A 22,802-nucleotide genomic window follows, 5' to 3' on the forward strand; every position below is an offset into this window, starting at 1 on the left:
TACCACTCCATATATGTCTCATTAGGCACCTCTATGTCCTTGTATGTATGTGTCCCCTCTCTCTCCCATATAGGTATACAAGCTTGATGGAACATTGTTTAGGGTAGATAGGGTTGAGGGTAGCACGGTGGTATTGATACTTCTCCCTATCTCTCCATCTTCCTCTCTCTTTCTTCTCTATCACCTCTCTCTTTATTCACTTTCACCTATCTCTCCCCTTCCTATGTCTCTCCCTCCATCTCTATCTCCCCATTCCTTACCCTCAAATATATCTTCCTCCCCTACTCTCTCATACTCTCTCTATTTCATCTATTCTAACACATGTTTTGCCCCTTATAAAGATACCTAGAGGGCGAGAGAGATTTTAGATAGATAGATGAGAAGAGAGGGGTGAGATAGATAAAGGGGGATAGAAGAGGAGAGTTGATGAATTAGGAGAATGAGAGAGAAGATGAGGGAGAGAGAGAAAAGAGAAAGAGAGGGCTAAGGAGGGGGAGAGGGAGAGGTATACATGGAGTTAGATACCTAGAGAGGTAGATAGGTGAGGGAGAAAGAGAAGGAAATGATAGAGAATTTAATGGGGAGAGAGAGAGAGAGAGAGAGAGAGAGAGAGAGAGAGAGAGAGAGAGAGAGAGAGAGAGAGAGAGAGAGAGAGAGAGAGAGAGAGATGGGTTATATAGAGATATAAGATACCTAGAGGAGGAGAGAGACATGAGAGACCTAGATAGGGGGAGGGAGGGAGGGTTGAGAAAGATGGAGGAGAATATAGAGAGGTTGGTAATGAGATATGGATGGATATGTAGAGAGGTGGAGAGAGAAAGTGGGAGAAACCTAGAGAGGGGTAGAGAGGGTGTGATGGAAAGATGATGATGTTGATGGTAAATAGAATAAGAATTAGTAGGGAAGGGGGAGAGAGATGTGGATAAGGGGTGAAATACATGAATCCTATATATACCCACTCCATTCCACTAACACCAATAAAAAATATTTAAGATAAATTAAAATGACTCCTTCAACCCTAAATCTAGAACTTTATTGCATTTTATTTTCCCTAATTTAAACAATGTATACTTCATGATTTTGCCATGGATTATACCGAACAATATCATGTTTACTAACATTTGATAAACATGCAAGGACAATTACCTAACAATCTCATGTGTAAATGCCTCTATTACCTAACTTGAGGAACATTCTATTATATAAACATGTGATAAGCATGAAAGGTTTATACCAAATAATCTCATGTGTAAATGCCTCTATTACCTAAAGAGGAACATTCTATTATATAAATCATCCATTTTGTATAACATCAAATGTGAAAAAAAAAAAAAAAACACATCTTGCCAACCATGACCTAAGCTTGTGCATGTTTAAAAGATAAAATATGTAATTTAACCAATGACTTTGTGTTTACGATGTAATTTTATCACAAACCTACAAAAACATGAAATGAGGAATACACTTTTGTTGGGGTGCACATGCTTCTATTACCTAAAGAGGAATGTTATGGTGTCCAACCATTCATTTGAGATAACATCAAATGAGTTAACATTAAAATAAAATAAAACTATGAAGCCTTTGTTATTATTTTATTTGTGTAGACATTTTAAATTTAATTACATATATCTTGCATCTAGGTGTTCATAATTAGAATCATGATAGATTTTATCTTGAAATTTGTGAGAACTTTGTATCTCTCATGACTATTTCTCATTCTTTCTAGACTTTAATTTAGCATGTATTATATTTTTAGTAGTATCTCCTAGTCATCTTCATGATGTTATGTCTAATCTAACATACATGATTCCATCTTACCCTTCTAATATGTTCCTATAAATCATCTTATCTTTGTGCATTTCTTTTAGAGAGGCGAGTCATCTAGTTCTTATCGTAATTTTCTTCTCTTCTCTTATTCTCTACTTTCTAATAATAGATCATGAATTTAATCACAATCAAGCATAATGATCCAACTCAACCTAATCATAAAGAACAATAATAATAGAACCTCTTGGATTATAAAACTTGACGTCAATTGTGAAACACAACCTAAGCATAATGCATAGCAAGAATATAAAACAAGATCTCCAAAGGTGATTATAACACGATAATATTCGAAACAATCTTGTATTTCACAATAGTAAAAAATAATGAAAGTCGCTCTAGAATAGGGGCTACAGAACTTTCTGTCAACCATTGTCTAGTTGGTCTATGAATGACATAAAATATCGATTCTAGGTGAGAATTCTTGTAATGGGTATGTGCAAATGATGGGTCAAAAATGAGCGTGCGCCATCTCTTATGCACTGTGGACATCTTCAACACATCTCTGGTTGAAACCCTCAAAAGTATTTCAGTGATCAACTCATCATGACATTCCACTTGCTTTGCACTACTTCCTACTTTCAGTCTGGGACTGCCCTCCATTTTCAACTCGCTCAAATAACCCTTCTTTTCTTTTCAATGCAGACCTTCTCCCTTGGAATAGAATAAAGAACTCTAAAATATTTACATATAGATAGAGCCCAAGCCCATGTAAGGGTTCGTTTAAGAGATCCATAATGTTTCTGAATATGTGTTTAAAACAATTACTTTAGTCTAAACTATAACAATTATTAAAGAAGTTATGATCTAGTATAGACATTTTAGACAAGAAAATCTTATATAGAGACCCACCATTAATGTTCGATCTGTATATATGGGAAACTAACCAGCCGTTTACAACAGTGATTTATGTGTCAGTGGAAGGCATTTATGGTGGGTCGATGGTAAGTCCAATAAGTGGCATTCACATAGACAAAGTCGCATGACGTTGGAGGCTTGCAACAACCGAACTGCAATATTCAATTCAAATTTCCCATGTTATTAGTACAAAAACATATCACAACTCTAATAGAGGCTGAAATCAAATTCTCCATAGTTACAATGTTTATTATAAAAAATGAGATTTTAGTTGTATTACCTGAATTGGGGATAAATTCTTTTTGTAGAACTGCTCTGCAACTTGGTTGACTGAATCATTGGTGAAGTTTTTGCATACTTTGGCATCCTAAAGGCGACTCTTAATTTTGTTCCAATTGCTGCTCTACTCCACTATCCTCTCTCGTATATCTACGTATGGCCAAAGCTCATCTCTGCAAAATGAGAAAATAAAGACCAATTAATGATTCCATTGTCTTCGGCATTTCAAATCTTGTTTCCCAATTCTTAGTGTTGAAATTAACTGAAAACCCAAAAAAAATTATAATTGACAGAAAGACCAAATTTGATAAACGCATTCTGTGCAAAGAAGATCCATGGACGCAGCGACAGAACAAAGCAACTGGATTGATTTCTAAGGCCTCATGTTTGTAGCGGATTTCCTACTGTAATTTGACAGAATGTACTGAATTCTTAAGCGGTGAACTTAATTGAAAACAAAACAAATTGTACTAATTAACTGAAAGATCAAATTTGATATAGAACTAAGTTCAGGCAAATCATTCTGTCGAGAGAAGATCCATTGTCTTCGACGTTTCAAATCTTGTTTCCCAATCATACAAGCCTTGCAAACGTAGTCTCCTGCTACAAAACCATCAAAACCATCATCTGGAAAAGCCCTTGGTATCCCATCCACTCATTCGACGCTACACAATCCATGCCCGTTTCTTCCACATCGTTAAAATAGCTCAATATGTTGGTCCGCGATCTCAACTTTGACCTGCAGCATGGCGTAGATGAGTCATGCAATCTCACTGTTCCATCTGACGGAACTCCCGCTACATTATCATCGCAAACAGCATGGGGAGCCATTTGGGGAGACATTCTCATATCTAATCCGTGCCCACAACGCCACTTCCTATTACCCTCTCCTCATCCCCGGCCCTTTGACGATCATGGACTATCTGGTATTCCCTCACAGAGGAATTTCGCTAGACACGAGCAGGAACTTTTGTTCTGCGAAAGAAATTCTGAGGATCATCAGGGCCATGAGCTACAACAAGCTCAACGTCTTCCACTGGCATATAACTTCTATGTCATTCAACCAAAACCTCCACCTCCAGATTATTTCTCTACCTTTCGGCTCTCTCTCGCCAAACGCAACTATTTGGCAAGATGATCATTGAGGCGGGCATTTCAAATTTTTGGCCACACATTTACAAACTGCGTCCGGCATTTCAAATTGAGGCGGGCTTTTCAAATCAAATTGAGGTGGGCTTTTCAAATTGACGTGGGCATTTTCAAATTGACGGCAGGCATTTTAAATTTTTGGACGTGTAGCCGTGCTCGTGACCATGAGAGTGGCCGGCAAATGTTAGCGGCATTCAAATCTTTTCCGTCAACCGCAAAACGACGACAGAACATGTCTCATGGCATCATGGAAGAGCATGCGATTTTGGAACTGCATCGTCACATGCCATGCCATTTTGGAGCCAGAATAGCTACAGCTGTCTCGATTTACTCCAGACATGGAAATCAGAAATCACGGGCTGCAAAAGTTACACGTACATAATATCGTTATAGCATGAGAGGTTATTCAGCGGTGTAAACAGTATTAATGCAATTTACTCCAGATGTGACATAAGTAATCTATGGCAGACATAATGATAGAGGGCAAGGTGCAGACTGTACCAAACCTAATCACAAGTGACATCTCTTTTCAGTAGCTTTCGGTGAGGCATTAAACACGTTGCAGAAACGAACAGACGCCCGTCCATCTATAAATGGGCATTTGAAGGAGCTCTACTAGTATCTCAACCTCAAATTAGTGTGAGTGTTTAACGAGCAAGTTCAGCTTTAGCGAGAAGCAGTTTGGAGTAGGAATTAGATTTTTAAGTTTTGCGAAGATGAATGTGTCAAGCCTATTGAATAACGTCTCTGTTCCAACAATTCCAACATGGCCACTGACCTCTACAAATGTGGATGCGGAGGAGTTTGAAATCAAAGGAGAAGTGGTGTTAATGAAAGCATATCTTGCGGATGTGACCGATTACTCTGCCACTGTGGCAGACACGGTCTCTGAGTTGCTCGGGCAGAAAGTGTTTCTTCAGCTCGTCAGTAGTGATAAGATTGATCAAGGTAATATTGTTACTCTAATCATATCATCTTGATGATAGATCGGATCAGTTATGTATTATGATTCTTTAAAGATTTCTTCATTCAATTAATCATATTATTTTGATTATTTTGATGATAGATCAGATCGATTATGTATAATGAGTCATTATAATTTCTTAAAGATTTGTCAATTCAATTCATTTATCTTTTTGAATCAATCTATCATCTTCATATCATTAGACTGCATTAATTCCGTCATAGTTAATTTAATGACTGATTTGATGGCGTAGATACGGGAACCGGGAAGAAAGGGGCGGAGAAATCGATAAGCTGGAGCCCGCTGGATGGTCCCGTAGCCGGCGACTCACAATTCTCCGTCACCTTCACATGGAAGTCAGAACTGGGAGTGCCTGGTGCATTGCTTGTGAAGAACGCGCACCCGAGGGAATTCTTCTTGAAATCGCTCACGCTCTCCGCCGTAACTGGCAAAATTCCAGCACTTCGTTTTTGCTGCAACTCCTGGATCTACCCTTACTACTTATTCAACCAAATCGCGCGGGTCTTTTTTTCTACTCGGGTAAGAGAATTTCAAATAAAATAATTTCAGAAGTGATCATGGAGCAATAAATATACTATTAATGTATGTTATATGCTCAATATCAATTATTTCAGAGTCATCTTCCCAATGAAACGCCGGCGGGTTTGATAACGTTGAGACAGCAAGAGTTGACTTCTCTGCGAGGAAATGGGACCGGAGAGCGACAGTTGTGGGATCGTGTTTATGACTACGATCTTTACAATGATTTGGGTAACCCAGACAGTAGTCCCGATCTCCGCAGGGAGGTGCTCGGTGGATCGCAGGACCTTCCCTATCCCAGAAGATGTAGAACTGGACGTGCCCCCTCCAAAACAGGTTCTCTGAATATTATAGAGCTTAAAGCCTTTGTCTAGTGTTCAGTTGATTTTAGTTTATTTGTTCGGTTGATCAATGATAATGTTTATAATATGATAGATGGGAAGTTTGAAAGCTTGCCTCTCTTGCCCACCACCCAATTCTTCGTTCCACCAGACGAGAAGTTCCCACATATCAATCTGTCCGACTACAGGGCTAATTTGGTTCGAGCGTTCGTCAAGAAAGTGGTACCCACCCTCAAGTCCATATTTGGTGATAAATTCAACTCCCTGCAAGATGTGAAGGATATTTACAGCAAAGGAATCCCCAAGTCTATCAATTCTGTTATGGATCTTAGTCGAGATATAATTCCCCTTCAAATGGTGAAAGGATTGCTCAGCACAGAGGACCAAGCCATCATAAATTTCACAGTTCCCCAAGTTTTCAAGGGTGAGAGATCAATTTGAAGCGTTCATTCTAGTACTAGTTATCAAGTAAACAGTGTAGCTTATACTAATATTTTCCAAATATTTGTTTGCCACTCACAGCTGACGAACGTGCTTGGAAGACAGATGAAGAGTTTGCGCGTCAAGCTCTTTCAGGTCTCAATCCCATGGCCATTCAATGTCTGCAGGCAAGCAAATCGAAACACCAGCTTCTTTTAACCTATAATTTGGATCACAGTTAAACTTGATGTTGGAGTTGAATATTGATTATAATTCTAATGCCCTTCTATTAAACTTGGCACAGAGCTTTCCTCCATCAAGCAGCTTGGACGCCGAGTTATATGGCCCTCAGGAGAGTTCTATAACGGCAGATCATATCGAGAAAAACCTCGATGGCCTTACGGTCCAGCGGGTATGTTATATCTGTATAGTGATTCAACTACTTTCACAAGATATATAAGTTAAAGGAGAGAATTCTGATCCTTTGACCAATCCCATGGTGGGATTAAATGTGAATTATTTGATTAGGCTGTGGAAGCAAAAAGACTCTTTATCTTGGACTACTACGATGCGTACATGCCCTACATCGAACGCATTAACAAAGAATCAGATGAGCGAAAAATGTATGCCTCCCGCGCGCTCTTCTTCCTTACAGACCAAGGAATTCTGAGGGTTGTAGCAATCGAGTTGTGTTTGCCTCCCACCAGTCTCAGCCAAGCTCAAAGAAACGTTTACACCCCTGCCCAAGACGGAGAAGAAGGAGCTTTGTGGCTGCTCGCCAAAGCTCATTCAAGAGTTAACGATTCTGGTTATCACCAGTTAATCAGTCATTGGTAAGAGCAAATTAAAACAATAAAATGGTAGTTTAGTATATTAAACTTTAACTAATATCAAGACGACAAACGAATGTTATGATGATTACTTAAATCTCATGCATCATGTAGGCTAAGAACTCATGCCGTCATCGAGCCCTTCATCATTGCAACTCACAGGCACCTGAGCAAAATGCATCCCCTTCACAAGTTACTACTTCCTCACTATTTTGACACCATGGACATCAATCAATCTGCCCGGCAGATTCTGATTAATTCAGGTGGTGTTATCGAATCAGGCTTCACACCCCACAGATACTCCATAGAGTTGTCCTCTAAAGCATATAAGTACTGGAAACTCAATGAACAAGGCTTGCCCGCAGATCTTATTAAAAGGTATAATACTCTCTACCGTCAAATGTCATGTATTATATAAATAATTCTAAGCTAGGATATGTACCTATATAATTGCAGAGGGATGGCAGTTGCAGACTCAACGGCACCTAACGGACTGAGGCTTGTGATAGAAGACTACCCATATGCAGTGGACGGTCTGGAGATCTGGGGTGCTTTAAAGCAATGGGTGAGTGATTACCTGTCTCTCTACTACAAGAGCGACGATGCAATCAAGGAAGACGCAGAAGTGCAAGCTTGGTGGAAGGAGGTGGTGAACGTGGGGCATGGTGACCTGAAGATTGAAAGCGGATGGTATCAAATGGAATCGGTGGAAGAAGCAGTGGAAGCAGTGACCACTCTCATCTGGGTTGCATCTGCTCACCATGCAGCCGTGAACTTCGGACAATATGCCTACGGAGGATACATGCCCAATCTCCCCACCCTCAGCAGACGCCTCATTCCTGAGAAACATTCCGTTGAGTACGCGGAAATGATGAAAGATCCAGAGGCTTTTTTGCTCTCATCTGTGTCTGCCCCCAGTGAGGCCACCACTGTAATGGCGGTGCTGGAGCTTTTGTCGAAGCATTCGACAGATGAAGTTTATTTGGGGCAGGTGAAGGGGTCCACTCCTGAATGGACGGACGATGAGGGCATTGAACAAGCCTTTCGGAAATTTTCTGCAACTCTGGCGGCCGTGGAGAAGAATGTTTTGGAGAGGAACAAGAATTCCAACCTAAAGAACAGGTATGGGCCATCGCAGGTTCCATACAAGCTGCTCTATCCGGGCACCACTGATCTATCCAAGGAGGGTGGATTGACCGGCAGGGGAATTCCAAACAGCGTTTCCATTTAGTCTGTCTCCTTTCTCTTCTCAGTTTAATATGCTATCTCATAATTTCCGATAAAGCTTTTGTATGAAGTGGCGAATGCAGAATGGCTGCGGCTATTCTGTATCGTCGTAGAGCTAAGTACTCAATAAATGTAAGGTCGGTGGCGTGTTACCCTGCGCCACACTTTGTCGTTGGACTTTTTAATGCACCTTGGATAATGCCACTTTCCTTTCGTCATTGCTGAGTTCGTCGGAAAAGCCATTCACTAATTTATTTAAGAAAATAAATGAAATCAAATAATTTTCTATTAGTGTAATTGCTGCCAAAATATTTTAGAAAAACTAACCATCTAATATTCAAATAGAGATAACTAACGTTTTTTTATTTCTAGTGTATTTTTTCTGGATTCGATTGTGTGTATATTTTTTCATGTCTTGGGAATTCTTTTCATCCTGATGATGAATCATCGAGTGTGATTCGAAACGTTAAAAAAAAAAAAAAAAAAGATGGGAAAAATATACACACAATCGAATCCAGAAAAAATACACTAGAAATACAAAATGGATTGTGGAAATCTCATAGCTTTAACGTTTTTTTTCTAAAAAAATATTTATTGATACAACATATTCAACTTACTATTCATATGCATTTAACATCTCCTAACAAGATATGCATGTTTCATTATGAATATAAACATAAAAGCACTATAACGCAAGCAAAAATAAACACAACTCTATAATTAATCTTCCCCTAGGGTACCTCAACGTCATTACTTACAATCTCATCAAGATCATATCCATATAAGCATAACGTCATATTTACTACCATGATTCAATGCATTCTAACTCAACTAACATTTCTTTTTTCATGCATACGTAAGATACCTTCATTATTCTAACTATCATGATTACAACCATTATTAATGCAAATCCCATTAACCCCTAAGATTCATTTAAGAGCACCAAACCAAATGTTCCTAGTCCCAATTACTTATTCAACATCCTAGCATCATTATTCCATTTTTAATACTATTTACCACATTACTAATCCATTTCCTTAATCATCATAGACATTCATACAACACTAATGCATATCCATAGAACCAATTCCATTAATAAGTAATATCTATGATACAAAATTACATTCTCTTACAAGTGTTATGATTATGTCCCAATACATCATCTACTATTACATATACATCAACCATTTTACATCAAGAAGCATAGCTCTCAACTACATATAAAATTACATCATGAATTCCACAAGATACATATGCCATATGAATTATATACATCAATCTGCTACCATTATCCATCCATGGCTGAAGAGATAAGAGATCCACATCCACGCAAGAGCGACCAATGAAGAACATCCCAATGGAAGAAAGCATCAAACCACCCGACCATATGGAACCATAAGGAACCACCCCCAGTGCTAGAAGATGGCACAAGTTCACACACACACACTCTAGATCTCAACTGACACCTAACAACCAAAGGATAACAATCCACACAACACGCGACTAAAGCGGGGCTCAATAAATTATAAGACTTCCAGAGGCTACTCCCAAAACAAGACTCAAGGTGCTAAGACCTACATGTAGGGAAGAGTGTCATCACATGCTATCACCATCAAGGGATATCCTAGAACTCAATCTTGGCATCCGTGATACACATGTAGAACCATCTCAACCTTTGAGTAAATCAAGGGAGTTCAATTTATCCAGTTACCAAATGTGCCCATACCTCACTCCAACTATACTAGCAATCTGGCGATGAGATGGGGTACCACATATACACTTCTTATCTTAGTAAGATGAGTTAATACTACCCAACCCACCTATAATTAATTTATTATGTTATTACTTGATTATTACCATAAACCTCCAATGAGCTATCCCAACGATCTAGACCCTAGCTCCATAACACAAGGAATCCTACTAGTCCAATCTTCAAGACCTCGACAGACTCATGGAAGCCCACTCCCCCTAACATGCTCCTAGACCTTAGGGATCCTCACATACATATGCAAAATTGAAAGGGCTCACAAAGCATAATTCGGATAACCAAGATTTCTGAATACATAAGAATATCATAAATGCTTAACAATGCCAACACCATGACCACATAGGTAGCATAAATCACATATCATCACAAATGAGAAATATACCAAGAGCCCAAACATTGCAACAAGGTACATTTCCCATTTTTCATAAAACATATCAGTGCAAATACTCAATCATAAGACAAATCTATGCTCTAGTTGACCAAAGAGAACTCAGGGAAATACAACATAGCCTCTGGACTATCACAATACCCAAATTGAAAACTCAAAAACTGGCCTAGAAGACAAATACATCACAGGAAGCCCAAACAGGAAGACTGGTGCATTTGCTCAGTAGAGCAGTGCATACTCATGATGGTATAGCGCTTTTGACAATAATTACAACACATAGAAAAGATATTTTAGCATATATAAGGGGCTCTGCAATGATTCTGGCAGTCATTACAGCACATCTGACACTTAGTTTAGCGTCTTTGGGCCTTAAACTAGTGCATATGAGAAATACATTAGCGCATATAATAAATATAATAGCGCATATGACACAAGGCATGTAACTCTGAAAATGGAATTGAAGTCTTCGACTAAGGCATAAAATGATAAATATGAACTTTTAGCATGAGATCACGAGGCAATAACCAACCCAAACAATGCCTAAAGCCAAATCAAATAAGGGAAATGAATGAATCAAATGCATACATCTTAACCAAGGCTCTGAGAACATTCCTGACAATACACGAGAGACACAAAAGATGAATCTCCAAAAAACACTTAGCTCCTCAAATCATAGGCATACCAACTAAACAATTACAACCAAACTTCTCCCAAACACAGATTGACCAAATGCCAGGAGACAAATACAATTGCATCACAACATGTAGGGAAGGAAACCAAGCCGTTCACAACAATATCCAGAAAGCATAGCCAATATAAACATGAACCCCCAATGTATTTATTTCTCTCCAACTATACAAATAATCTTACGGCTTTACCAATTTTCCCAACCCTTCACCAATCCTTTCACAAACACGGCACATGTACAGTCCTTTTGAAAATTAAATACAAAAGAGAAGATCCTCCAACGTGGTTATTGAAGTTATGGAATGTCAACCAAGTTGATGAAGTGCAATAAACCAACCAATTCAAATCCAATCCAAGCCAAACAACTCCAAACAAAATCCAATATCCAATCTTTAGTTCGCAGATAATTCCTAACTGCCAACCCCCGCAAAATGCACAGGAAGACCAATAAATAGAAATTCAAGCCAAAACCTTAGAATATGTCAGCCAATGAAAATAATAGATTAAAATTTCTCCAACTAATTAACTCTACTTATTAGTAATTTTTTATGGACTAAAATAGGGAATAAAAAGGGATTACCTTCTACTTCCTAGCAACATTGCATACAACCAAAGGACAAATGGGGCTTGGGAATTATTGATTTGTATTCACAATGAATTTTCCGAATGAGTACAAATAGATAAGTGGAGATTTGAAGGGAGATGCCCCTTGGAAGAAATTGGTTAATTTTTTTATTCAATCTGCATTTTTTAGCCATCCCTAAGAGACTGTCAACTACAAAGACAGGCTTCTGTTAGCTCAGTTTTTCAAAACCCATGGATCTACTCCCTTCAATTCTATTTGTAATGTTTATAAAATCACCTCAAAATAATTTATTTGGTTTGATTAGTCCCTCAACCATGGCCTACAGTTTCCTTAATCTTTTCTTTTGGTCAAATTGATTGATTCAACAAAATGGCAATCCATTAGGTACTATTATTAGACTTAAAGGAAATAACCTCTTTAAAAAAGGTATTCAATTTTTTCGAGACTTATGGGATATTTTCACCTTCCAATAGAAATCACAACCTCTTCTTAAAACCCAGTTCCACTTCTCATCCTCAAATAAGAAGCCAATTCTTGAAATTTAACAATTAAATTTGCACCTGAACTTTATAATTTATTGTCCTTCGATTGTCATGATAACTTTGTGAATGACTAAAGATGTCCTAATGCTCACAACATCTACTCCTTCGACCTTACAAACATTTATAAACAACTCGTTCCCCTAATCACCATCTTAACTTGTCTTAATGAGAAGTGGATTCGTATCTTCCTCTAGTCCAAGTGGAACAAGCTCAACTTCCAAATTTGGAAGTCCTAAGCAAACACATAGTCTCATCTCTTAGTATGGAAAGTTTTCAATGTTAAGCTTCTCATTGGTAATCATCTTGAATATATTTCCCCTATGCCCACTTGTCCCTTTTGTGCCAAAACATGTATTTTCGCTTTGTGCTCATGCTCGTATATTATGGCACATGGCAGTTGCTTTTCACCTCTACTCATCACGTTCCCTTAAGTGTTCTCTTGGAAAGAAAATATTATTTGTGCCTCTCCATCCTTTAATATTCTCTCCAACACTTGCAAACATGTGATTATTACTTTCATTTGAAAATTGTGTCATCTTGATATATTATCTAACAATGTCCTCCCCCTTCAGATTAAAATTCAAATAATTTGTGTAAATCTATCTCTTTTTCTTGTAAATATGACATCAACATGGCTCAGCATCTCACTAGATGGGAAAAGACACAACATTCTCCTTCAATTCCATGTTAATATTGAAGGGTGTGGAGGAGTGAATGCTTCATGAAATACTATTTAGGACATAAATTTAGGCTGGTTTTCATTCTCTTTTCTTACTAGTGGCTTCAAGACCATTTACTCTCAAAGGAATTGTGAAAGGTCAAATAGTTTGGAAACAATATTATAAACCTTTAATTATGTCCTCAAATTAGACATTTTGAACTCCAAGAGTCCATAAAGTTAATTAGAGTGGCTACAAAATGACGTCTTGTCTTTGAATTGGCTCATCTGGTTTCCTCAACTATTGTCTACTTTGTTTGTATGTTGAGGTTTTTGTTTAATTCTTTATAGTTGTAATCTCCCACAACACTTTTTCTTTCCTATGTGAGTTGTGGTTTTGTTTGTAATTAGTCACTTTTTCCAATAAAAAAAGCAAAATTCCTTCAACTATTTTATTTTTAGGAGCCAATTTTTTTTGCTAAAAAAGGCAAGGATGAACATAATCAATAGATTATACCTCACCCCCCCTCTCCCGACACTAGTTGGCTAGAACTGAATTTTGATGGCTCTTCTAAAGCTAATCTAGGTCGATCTAGCGGGGGGTGGTGTCATATGTGACCATAGGGGTAAGTTGGGCCTAGCCTATGTGGCTAACCTAGGGACACAAACCTCAAGTGTTGTGGAGGTGGCAACTGCTTATTGTGGCTTAGTTATTGCAAGAGATAGAGAGTACAGATGAATAATTATCAAATATGATTCAAAGAACACTATTTTAATGCTCAAAAGAGAAGCCAAACCTGATTGGAAATGCAAACACCTCATCGTCATGTGTTGGGATCTCACCCTTAGGATTGGCCACATAAGACTTAGTTATACGAGAAGAGAAGGAAATAATGTTGTGGTATAGGTTGGTTTCTCTGGGCCCATTTTCTAATCATTTGAAAGTATGGACAGATATTCATGATATCCCTGATGTGGTTCATTTTTCTATCCTTGATGACATACAGTCTCATGATGAAGTAGAATCCAAAGATTACCTTTTTTATTTCTTACTATCACTGCCCTTTTTTCTTGTCATTTAATCTTTAGGTGGAAAACGTTTAATTTTGGTTGTAGTTGCATGTTTCCCTAATCCTAATCTGTGTTGCCTCTATCATACAATTGGTATTCAAATTCTCCCTCTAGTTTCTTTGTGTTAGCTATCGGGGTGACCTCATTCAAACTGAGCCAGATAGTTGGGATGATTTTAAAAATAATGCAAAGTTGTGGCCGAAAGTGGTTAAGGGTAACCTTGTGAGGAATGTAGCGCTTTGATCCATACCTTTCCAAAAAACATTCCCAGTCATGGGAGAAAGGTGAGGTGAAAGTTGAGGGATTAGATGGGCTCTCTAGGTACGATTGTTTCTATTACCAAGTTATCTTTGGAGGGAGTGAATTTCCCTAAAAAGTGAAGGGATCTAACAAAGATGATCTCAAGAGATTCATCAAGCCTAGAGAAGGGGTCTCAAGACTACAAAGTGGATATAATATAGAAGACCTTCCTAGGGTTTGGAAGGATGTTGTGCTAATGCTCATGAAATACTTCACATTGGATGAAAGATTCAAAAGATTCCATACCCAACTCTTCCCCATGTTGAATCATCTAAGGTATGGTATCAAAATGAATTTCCCTTTCTAGGTTTGTTCTTGTTTATCACAATCGGTTGCTAGGGCTAAATCCAAGAATCCCCCCTGACCACAAAGGATTAATCCTAAGGCTTTACAATATTCACTTGGCTTTGACCCCATCCAATGAGACCCCTTTGATTTCCTCTAGCCCCTTGTTGGATTCAAAATTAGCTGTGGAGCTTTCTAGTGACCTTATTTCAAAATTGGACTCCAATTTGGCTTCCTCGTCCAAAACCAGACTTGTCCCTACTTTGTTCAACCCTATTCTAGGGGCAAAATAGAAAATTACCCAAGCCCCGCCTTCTAGGGATGTTGAGCTAGTGGATTCAAAAGTCTAATTCCTCCTCAGTCTCAGGGTCTTAATGGTCTCCTACTACTTTTGAGAAAGTTGCCCCCCCCCCCCACTAAGAGCCTCCTCACATGTCCAAGGTGTAAATATTCCCCCAATCTTGGCTCCCCTACTCTGGATGAGAAAGTATCTAAGCAGGAAAAAGAGGTTGAATGTCAAGATGTGACCCTTCAGTGGCTCCTTTCTCAATTTGGTGTGGCCAAAAAATGATAAAAAAAAGCTTGAAGCAGTGGCTGAGGTTGAGGCTTGGGGTGACAAATGGGTGATGGAGGACAAGGATGAGAAGGTTTGGAAGGTTTCCAATTATATGAAAAAGAAATTGGATAAATGGAGATGAGAAAATTTCTCAAAGGGTCAAGTGGAATGTTATGGCTAAGTTGAAGGAGAATCAGGAAGTCTTGAAGAGAAAGGTCGAGGAAATGTTTACTCTGAGCCAGGAGATGGCATTAAAGAACTCATCCTCTTTGCATGACGTACAAGAATAGAGAGAATGAAGAAGGTGAAGAGGAAGAGAAACATGGAGTCTCCCTCTATAGAGATGGACCTCCTCACCTTTGTTGTCAAGGCTACCCTAAATTTGGGCACTCTAGCCTCTACAAAAGATTCAAACAAAAAGATTTATTTTTCTAAAAAATTTAAAGTGTTGTGTAATGAATGGCACTTGATGATAATGCCCCCACTCAATAGACCATTCCTTCATGTCTTTTGTGGGTGGTTGGATGTTTTTTTTTGTTTTTTGGCTCTATTTTTCATGGTCCTATATTGGTCGTCTATTAGGTTCTATCATGTTTTGGTATCCTATGTTTTTGTCTGGGTGTGCACTCCTCATGTGTCCTAGGTAGTTTCTTTTAGCGGTTATGTAAAGGTTTCAGCATATCCCACTCTAATCAATCATAACATAATCAATAGATTTGTTCTATCTCTATATATATAAACAATTAATCATTGAACGATTAAAGACAAATGACATTCTATATAATAAATAATAAAATAATGTGAAACATGATTAGGAAATTAAATAGTTCTCATCATGGAATTATTTTCAATTGAGCCATCTTTAAACGTGTTCAATTAGATTTAATTTTATCTATGAGGATTTATTATTATTTTTATTAAATTATAGTAAAAAATGTGAGGCTTGTAGAGATTGGATTTTAAACCAAAAAGTATGAAAAGGAGATTTAAAATATTTTTAATTGGTTAAAATGTTTTGTTGTTTGAATTTTGAGGCAATAGAAGATATAGATATCTAGGTTTTATTATTTTTGATAGGTAGGAAAATACAACAATTACCATCTAACAATCAAATGGATGCAAAAGGAATCTTTATACATGGGTATGTGCACCAAGATGGTAAACAAAAAGGAGGTCAAAAGTGGCCATTTTTTATCCAAAATCAACTAAACCTAAACTTAGAGGAGCAATTTGAGACTTATGCACTCAAAATTTGAAGACACTAAAAGAATAAGAATTGTTGTACTCTGAATCTAGTTTCTAAACTACTAAAGTTTTTTTTTAAAAGGATAAGATTAAAAGAGTCAAATATTTCTAGTACACAAAAGTGTTCCTATTATTTTTTAGCAAAACATAACATATTGTTTGGTGTGCATGTCAAAAAAGTTAGAGTTGCATTTGATATTTTGAAAAACTCTTTCATAGAAAGTTAGTTAAGAGTGGGTACTAGAAGTTGTGTATTATTTTGTAATTTTTTGTTACATGTTTTTTTTATGACCTTTCGAAGTGGGCCCATCTTGAAAATCAAATACATGTTCATGTAGGTCACATAACTTGCACCAAAATAATCGAAAAATGTATTTCTTTTGAAGTGTAGATAATGAAGTGGATAAAAATAATACATAATTTATTTCATATCTGAACAAGTAGGTCAAAAGTTATTAAAAAATGATATAGGTGTCTCTAAGAACTATAGAAATATTGTTGAAAGATTAAAAATTAATATCTTAATGTTGTTCAAATCTTTAAAAAATAGTAATTTTATGAATACCCACTTCATAACATGCATGGTATAGAAGGCTTAAGACTACAATGTAACATATAGTGTGTCATGAGTGTATATGTATATGTATATGTATGTATGTATGTATGTATTTATGTATACACACATATATATACATATATATGCATGCATGCATATATATGAAAGTGTCACCGATACATGACCCCTATTGCATCATTACCTGTTCGGGATACAACCAATAAAAATTTAAAAACTATCCAATTACAAAATAAAAAATACCTAATTTATCCATGTGGGCCCACTCACATTATATACTTTAATCTTAGGCATGGGGGCCAATTTAATAATCCAACCAATGTTTTATGTCCACTGTCGACCACGTATACCATTTTCTTGATACGCATTACCAGACATTTTTTAGCCCCTAAAGGAAACAATGATACATGAGATAAAAAGAAAAATGAGACATGATTTAGATGACCATTTTTATGGTATTACAATAATCACATATGAAAAATGAAGCCCCTAAAGGAAACAATGATACATGAGATAAAAAGAAAGAAAGAGAAAGGAGTGAAAATCCTTGCCCCCCAAGGGAGGAGGACAAAGAGAAACATTACACATCTTCTAATGGTGAGTATTGGCAAGTGATATGCCTTCTTTGTGGAACAAATTCTCTCAAGGAAGGGATACATACTTCTCAAGAGATCATTCCATGCCAAGGGGCATATCCAACTTGCGAATAATCGAGACCATAAAAGAGGTAAGGTTTTCAAGAGAATGAAGGAAAGAGAAAAAGTGCACCACTCATTTAAAAAACTGCTCTTCACCCAAGAACAATTATATGCTCACATAGGAATTATTCTTATGCAATTAAGGAGATCTAATAATGTATAATGCACCAACATAGAGATGAATATATAGAAAGAATGAAGAGAAATGAATTTTATGTTGCTGCCCCAAAGTATGTAAAGTTGAAACAACACCACCACAAATGATAAAAATCCCCCAACTAAGTTGACTATTTATGTGATAAGGGTGAGGAGAAACATGAAGAGAAAAGAAGCTCTAAGGCACTACTTTGATGTCAAGGAAGATAGTGAGATCTATTGTAAGAGAAATTTGTGCAAGATCATATTGCTTTTGAACAAATTTCTTAAATGTGTAACATTTCCTAAGAGAATGTGAATGTGAATCATCAAAAATGTAATATTCAATAGCTTTCACTGGCTTAATATTCTTGTTTTTATTTTGAGGAGGAAAGGAAATGTTCCTCTCATATTTCAATTTTCAATAGATTCTTGCAGCTAGTCTTTCAGGATGATAGATATCGTCTTGACATAAAGGAGAAGAATTATTAGAAGAAGAAGGTTTATCGTCCACAATTCTAATTGTGCCATTGTCGATGTCATCTTGAGTAGATTTTTGAAAATCAAGGCAATCATTAACATTATGGTCATGGGTTTGATGAAATGAACAAAAAGGACATTTTGAAGAAGAAGCATTCTTGCGGTCTCTTTTGATTTATTCTTTTAAGATAATTTTTAAAATTTTGGAGCCTAAGGAGTTCATCTGTAGAAAGAGGAGCATCATTTCCTAGGCCTTTTTTAGTTTGTGTAGGAAGGTTTATAGGTACACAAATTCCTTTCTCAAATTTCCCAATTATGTGTCCTTTAAAACCTTGTTTTGTGATTATATGAAAGCCACGACTATAAGAACGTTGCAATTCATTAGATGGAGGAATAGGATCATGAATTTCTTGGAAATCTGACGTATAAGGGGGAAGAAAAGGATTTCTATATGAAGAAGGAGTATCATATGAAATGACAATCTCCTTTCCTTTATCAAGCTTATCCTTTGTGGAGGATTGAGGATGAACATCTTCATCATCTAAAAGCTCATTTTTAGTTATTTCTATGCGAGGGGAAAGATCATGAATAAAATGCATGACATCATCCTCCCTACATAGACTTTGATGTTGAAGATATGTCTTAGGAGAATAAGGAGGATCTAAAAATGTAAGAATGTTAATGTTTTGATTTTTCCCCCCTTGCTTAAAGGTATGTGTAGAAGAGGATGGGTCCTTGTCACTTTCCAACTCTTGCACTTGTTTAAAGAGAGCATTCTAGTTAAAGCATTAGGTCTCATCTCATCCACACATAATACCCTAGGAGAGGTACAAGGGTTAGGATCTTTAGGTTTATGATCTACAAAAGCTTTAAGGTGATTAACATAGGAAATGCATTTTGTTAACAACATCACCATAATGCAACATAAATGATACATGAAAGCTTGGAGATCTAATTGAAAAAGAAATAATTTGGAAAGCCTAACAACACAATATGACCAAGTGTTATGAATGAAGAGAAGCAATAAGAAATGAAATAAACCTTTATCTGACACATGATTATAGTAAATATATCTGAAAAACAATGTAATCATATGTGAAAGAGAAAGTACATCCAATTTATTAATTGTCATTGAAGTCTCTTAATTAAAATCTTAATTTGCTAGAAAAGAAAATAAAAAATTAGGACATTTGTATGAAAATTAATTTAAAATTTGAATTTGTGTTCGACCTTAGGATGTGTTAAAATTAATAAAGTGTGCTAATTTTCTGGATTTAAACAGAAAAATATAGTCAATTCCGTCTCCCAACATTTTGGGAAAAAGTCAGGGACCATGTTGAAAGTGCACACGGTCAGACCAACCTTTTTAAAAAATTTCAAGGATGATAAATATTATAATTTTAATGCAGAATCCAAAAAAAAGTTGATTTAGAGATGTCTAGATCGATCAAATTGGTAGTCAAAGATCGAAAATAAAAAGATCTTAAAAATTAGGGCTTTGTTATTTAACCACTAAATTTTTAGAATAAAAAGGAAGATTTGATCTACAATTTTGAAATAGAAATCAGATCTGAAACAAGCAATTAAAATTGTACACTTCACAAGATTAATTTCCTCAAAATAAAAAAATTAGGGCTTCGATGTAATTAAACTCTAAAATTTGCAAATAGATCAAACTTGGAAATGAAATTTTAAAATTCAAATTGCACTTAATCAACTCTAATAATGAAAATTCAGAAGTAATGTGTAAGATGACAGGTTCACCAAAATGTAAAGTGGAAAATTGGATCCTAGTGACTCCCCACCTAGGAGAGAAAAAGGAAGTCACTGGGATGATTTTCACTTGGAGGAACTTTACATTCAAAAGAGGGGCTTGAGTCACTAGATCCACATCCAAGGGAAACAAGGATGTGAATTCCAAGTGGATTGCAAAGGTTGAAGTGTGATTTACCCTCTTTTGTAAATGAGATAGTTGACTTGTTGACTATGTAGGAAAGAAAGATAAAATGAGTAAATGAGGAGCTACCAGTTCTGGATCGCATTGTAACTTCCGATCTAAGATATTTAGACTGGTACGGATCTGCCCTGCAAATTTGGAGAAAAGTCATTGGGACCGTGTTGAAAGTGCACACGGTCCTCCACAAAATCTATGAAATGAAAAGGGTTCTTCTGCCTCTGTAAATGGAGTCTTGATCTAAAAATATAGTTGTGCACCTGTAACCTACACACACAAAAGAAGGGAAGAGGGGTTGTGGATAGGAGTTTGCCTTTGTCAAACCCCGGTCGAGGAATCAACCTTGAAAGAAAGTAATTGCAAATGCTTGAATGTAAACATGGAAATGTATACCTTGTAGATCTGCAATTTGTTGATGATGGTTGCTTTTCTTCTTGAATGTGATCACAAATATTGCATGAAATGGCATGTAACATGACAAAACCCTAACACACACATAGGCTTGCAAATGAATGTTGTAAATGTTGCTCCAATTGATGAATGAAGAAGACACATGAAGAAGAAGACTCGATGGATTCTTGAAGACTTGAATGCTTGAACTTCGCCTATCATGTATTTTTTTTTTATTTCTCCCCTTGCAAATGAGAAGACCAACTCTCTTTTATACATGCCTTAGAGAATTAATTCATCTCACCAAAGCCTGACATCGGGGAGATTTGGAATCCTGAAATGCATATAGGACCAGAGGGACCTATCTTGGGGTCACCCTAAGAGGGGGGCACAGGGGCGCCACGTCCCTTTCCTGCCCTATCTTGGGGTCCGGACATGGTCATGAGGCCATCTCAGGGCTTAAACAAGGAGATGTTTGAGGTGAAAATGTAGAGAGAAGTCTCAGTTGGGAAGGAAGATGTTGTTGCCAAGGTGAGGACATCAAATGTGGTTAAAATTGCTAGGGTCGCAATTTTATGACACTACACATATATACATATACATATACATATACATAAATACATATATATACATATGTATATATGAATATACATAGATACATGTATATGTATATGTATGTATGTATTTATGTGTGTATGTATGTATGTGGGTAAGTACACCAAGATGATGAACAAAAAGGGGGGTATAAGTGGCCACTTTTTTTTTCTGAAAATGGGTAAACTTGAACTTCAAAGAGATATTTGAAGGTCATGCACTAAAAACTAAGAGTTGAGAAAATAATAATAATTTTATTTCTCTGAATCTAGTTTCTAAACTATTAAATTTTTAAAAAATTGGATAAGATTAAGAGGGTCAAACCTTTCACGCACAAAAAATTGTTCCTGATTTTTTCAGAAAAATATAACATAGTTGTTTTCATGCACTGCACAAAATATATAGTTAGATTTACTACTTTTCAAAACCCTTTGGTAGGATGATAGGTAAGAGTGAGATCTAGAAGTTGTGTATTTTTTTTAATTTTCTGTTAATTTATTTTTTTAATGATTTTTTGAAGTGACCGCATCCTGAAAATTTGGTACCTGTTTGTGCGTTGGGCATAACTTGCATCAAAATAATCAAAAATGAAAACTTCTTTTTTTAAAAGTGTATAAAATCTAGTGTAGAACAATAATATGTAATTTATTTTAAATTTGGTCAAGTATGTCAAAAGTAATCAAAAAAATGGTAGACATATGTCTGTGAGGACTATCAAGGCATTGGTAAAGAAAATTAAAGTTTACTATGCTAATGTTGTCCAAAAATAGAAAAAAATATATGGTCAAAAAACTGAGAAGATGTGTGAGATTATGGTGGTAATTTTAGAGATACCCACTTGATCATTTGTAAACCTGATGATGACAAAGTCGAGAAATCATGTTGGAAGATGAAAAAATGTGTAAAGGGACAAAAATGGGGGGAAAATGGGCCTGCAAGCCTTAGGGTCATTTTCCAACCCTCTTACCAAGCCAAAACCCACACGGGTTTTGAAAAACAAAAAGTACTATTCACAATTCTTCATAACCCGCACGGTTTTTTAAAAACAAAAAGTACTATTCATAGTTCTTCATAACCCGCACGGGTTTTGAAAACCAAAAAGTATTATTCATAGTTCTACATAACCCGTACAGGTTATGTAGAACTAAAACCATTATTTTGTGTTTCACAAAACCCGTATAGGTTATGAAGACGGGTTATGTAGAACTAAAACCATTATTTTGTGTTTCACAAAACCCGTATGGGTTATGAAGACATAATAATGTATGCTTGTAAACTTAGCATTTACTACACATATGTACATACATACATATATAATATGTGTTTATGTATGTATATATGCATATCTATAGTTATATATATATTAATATAGATATATGTATATATATTTGTATACATGCATGTCTCTCTCATTTTCCTCTCTCTCATCTTCCTTCCCCATCACTATATTTGTCTATTC

At 36.5% G+C, this 22,802-nt stretch overlaps 1 protein-coding gene and 1 long non-coding RNA gene across 2 annotated transcripts; one reads left to right on the forward strand and one right to left on the reverse strand.

The window, feature by feature from the left end:
* Positions 1-2,099: 2,099 nt before the first annotated feature.
* On the reverse strand, positions 2,100-4,172 carry LOC131876777 (uncharacterized). The gene is made up of 3 exons (XR_009372816.1): positions 3,441-4,172; positions 2,963-3,134; positions 2,100-2,834 (listed from the first exon to the last, which is right to left on the reverse strand). It is a non-coding gene; the product is annotated as an uncharacterized LOC131876777 (long non-coding RNA).
* A 550-nt stretch (positions 4,173-4,722) lies between these two features.
* Positions 4,723-8,650, forward strand: LOC131055840 (linoleate 9S-lipoxygenase A). Its single transcript, XM_057990162.2, has 9 exons — positions 4,723-5,058; positions 5,328-5,614; positions 5,710-5,950; positions 6,050-6,379; positions 6,478-6,563; positions 6,680-6,787; positions 6,904-7,208; positions 7,320-7,583; positions 7,662-8,650. The coding sequence occupies exons 1-9, from the start codon at positions 4,827-4,829 to the stop codon at positions 8,434-8,436; spliced, it is 2,628 nt and encodes an 875-aa protein (XP_057846145.2). The 5' UTR covers positions 4,723-4,826; the 3' UTR covers positions 8,437-8,650.
* Positions 8,651-22,802: the final 14,152 nt, after the last annotated feature.

The sequence above is a fragment of the Cryptomeria japonica genome, chromosome 1 (assembly GCF_030272615.1).
Source record: "Cryptomeria japonica chromosome 1, Sugi_1.0, whole genome shotgun sequence".
Taxonomy (NCBI): Eukaryota; Viridiplantae; Streptophyta; class Pinopsida; order Cupressales; family Cupressaceae; genus Cryptomeria; species Cryptomeria japonica.

Coding starts and splice junctions, on each gene's coding strand:
- LOC131055840 (XM_057990162.2), top strand. CDS start 4,827: ATGAATGTGTCAAGCCTATTGAATAACGTCTCTGTTCCAACAATTCCA. Junction 5,059..5,327: donor TAGTGATAAGATTGATCAAG/GTAATATTGTTA, acceptor TTGATGGCGTAG/ATACGGGAACCGGGAAGAAA. Junction 7,209..7,319: donor CACCAGTTAATCAGTCATTG/GTAAGAGCAAAT, acceptor TGCATCATGTAG/GCTAAGAACTCATGCCGTCA.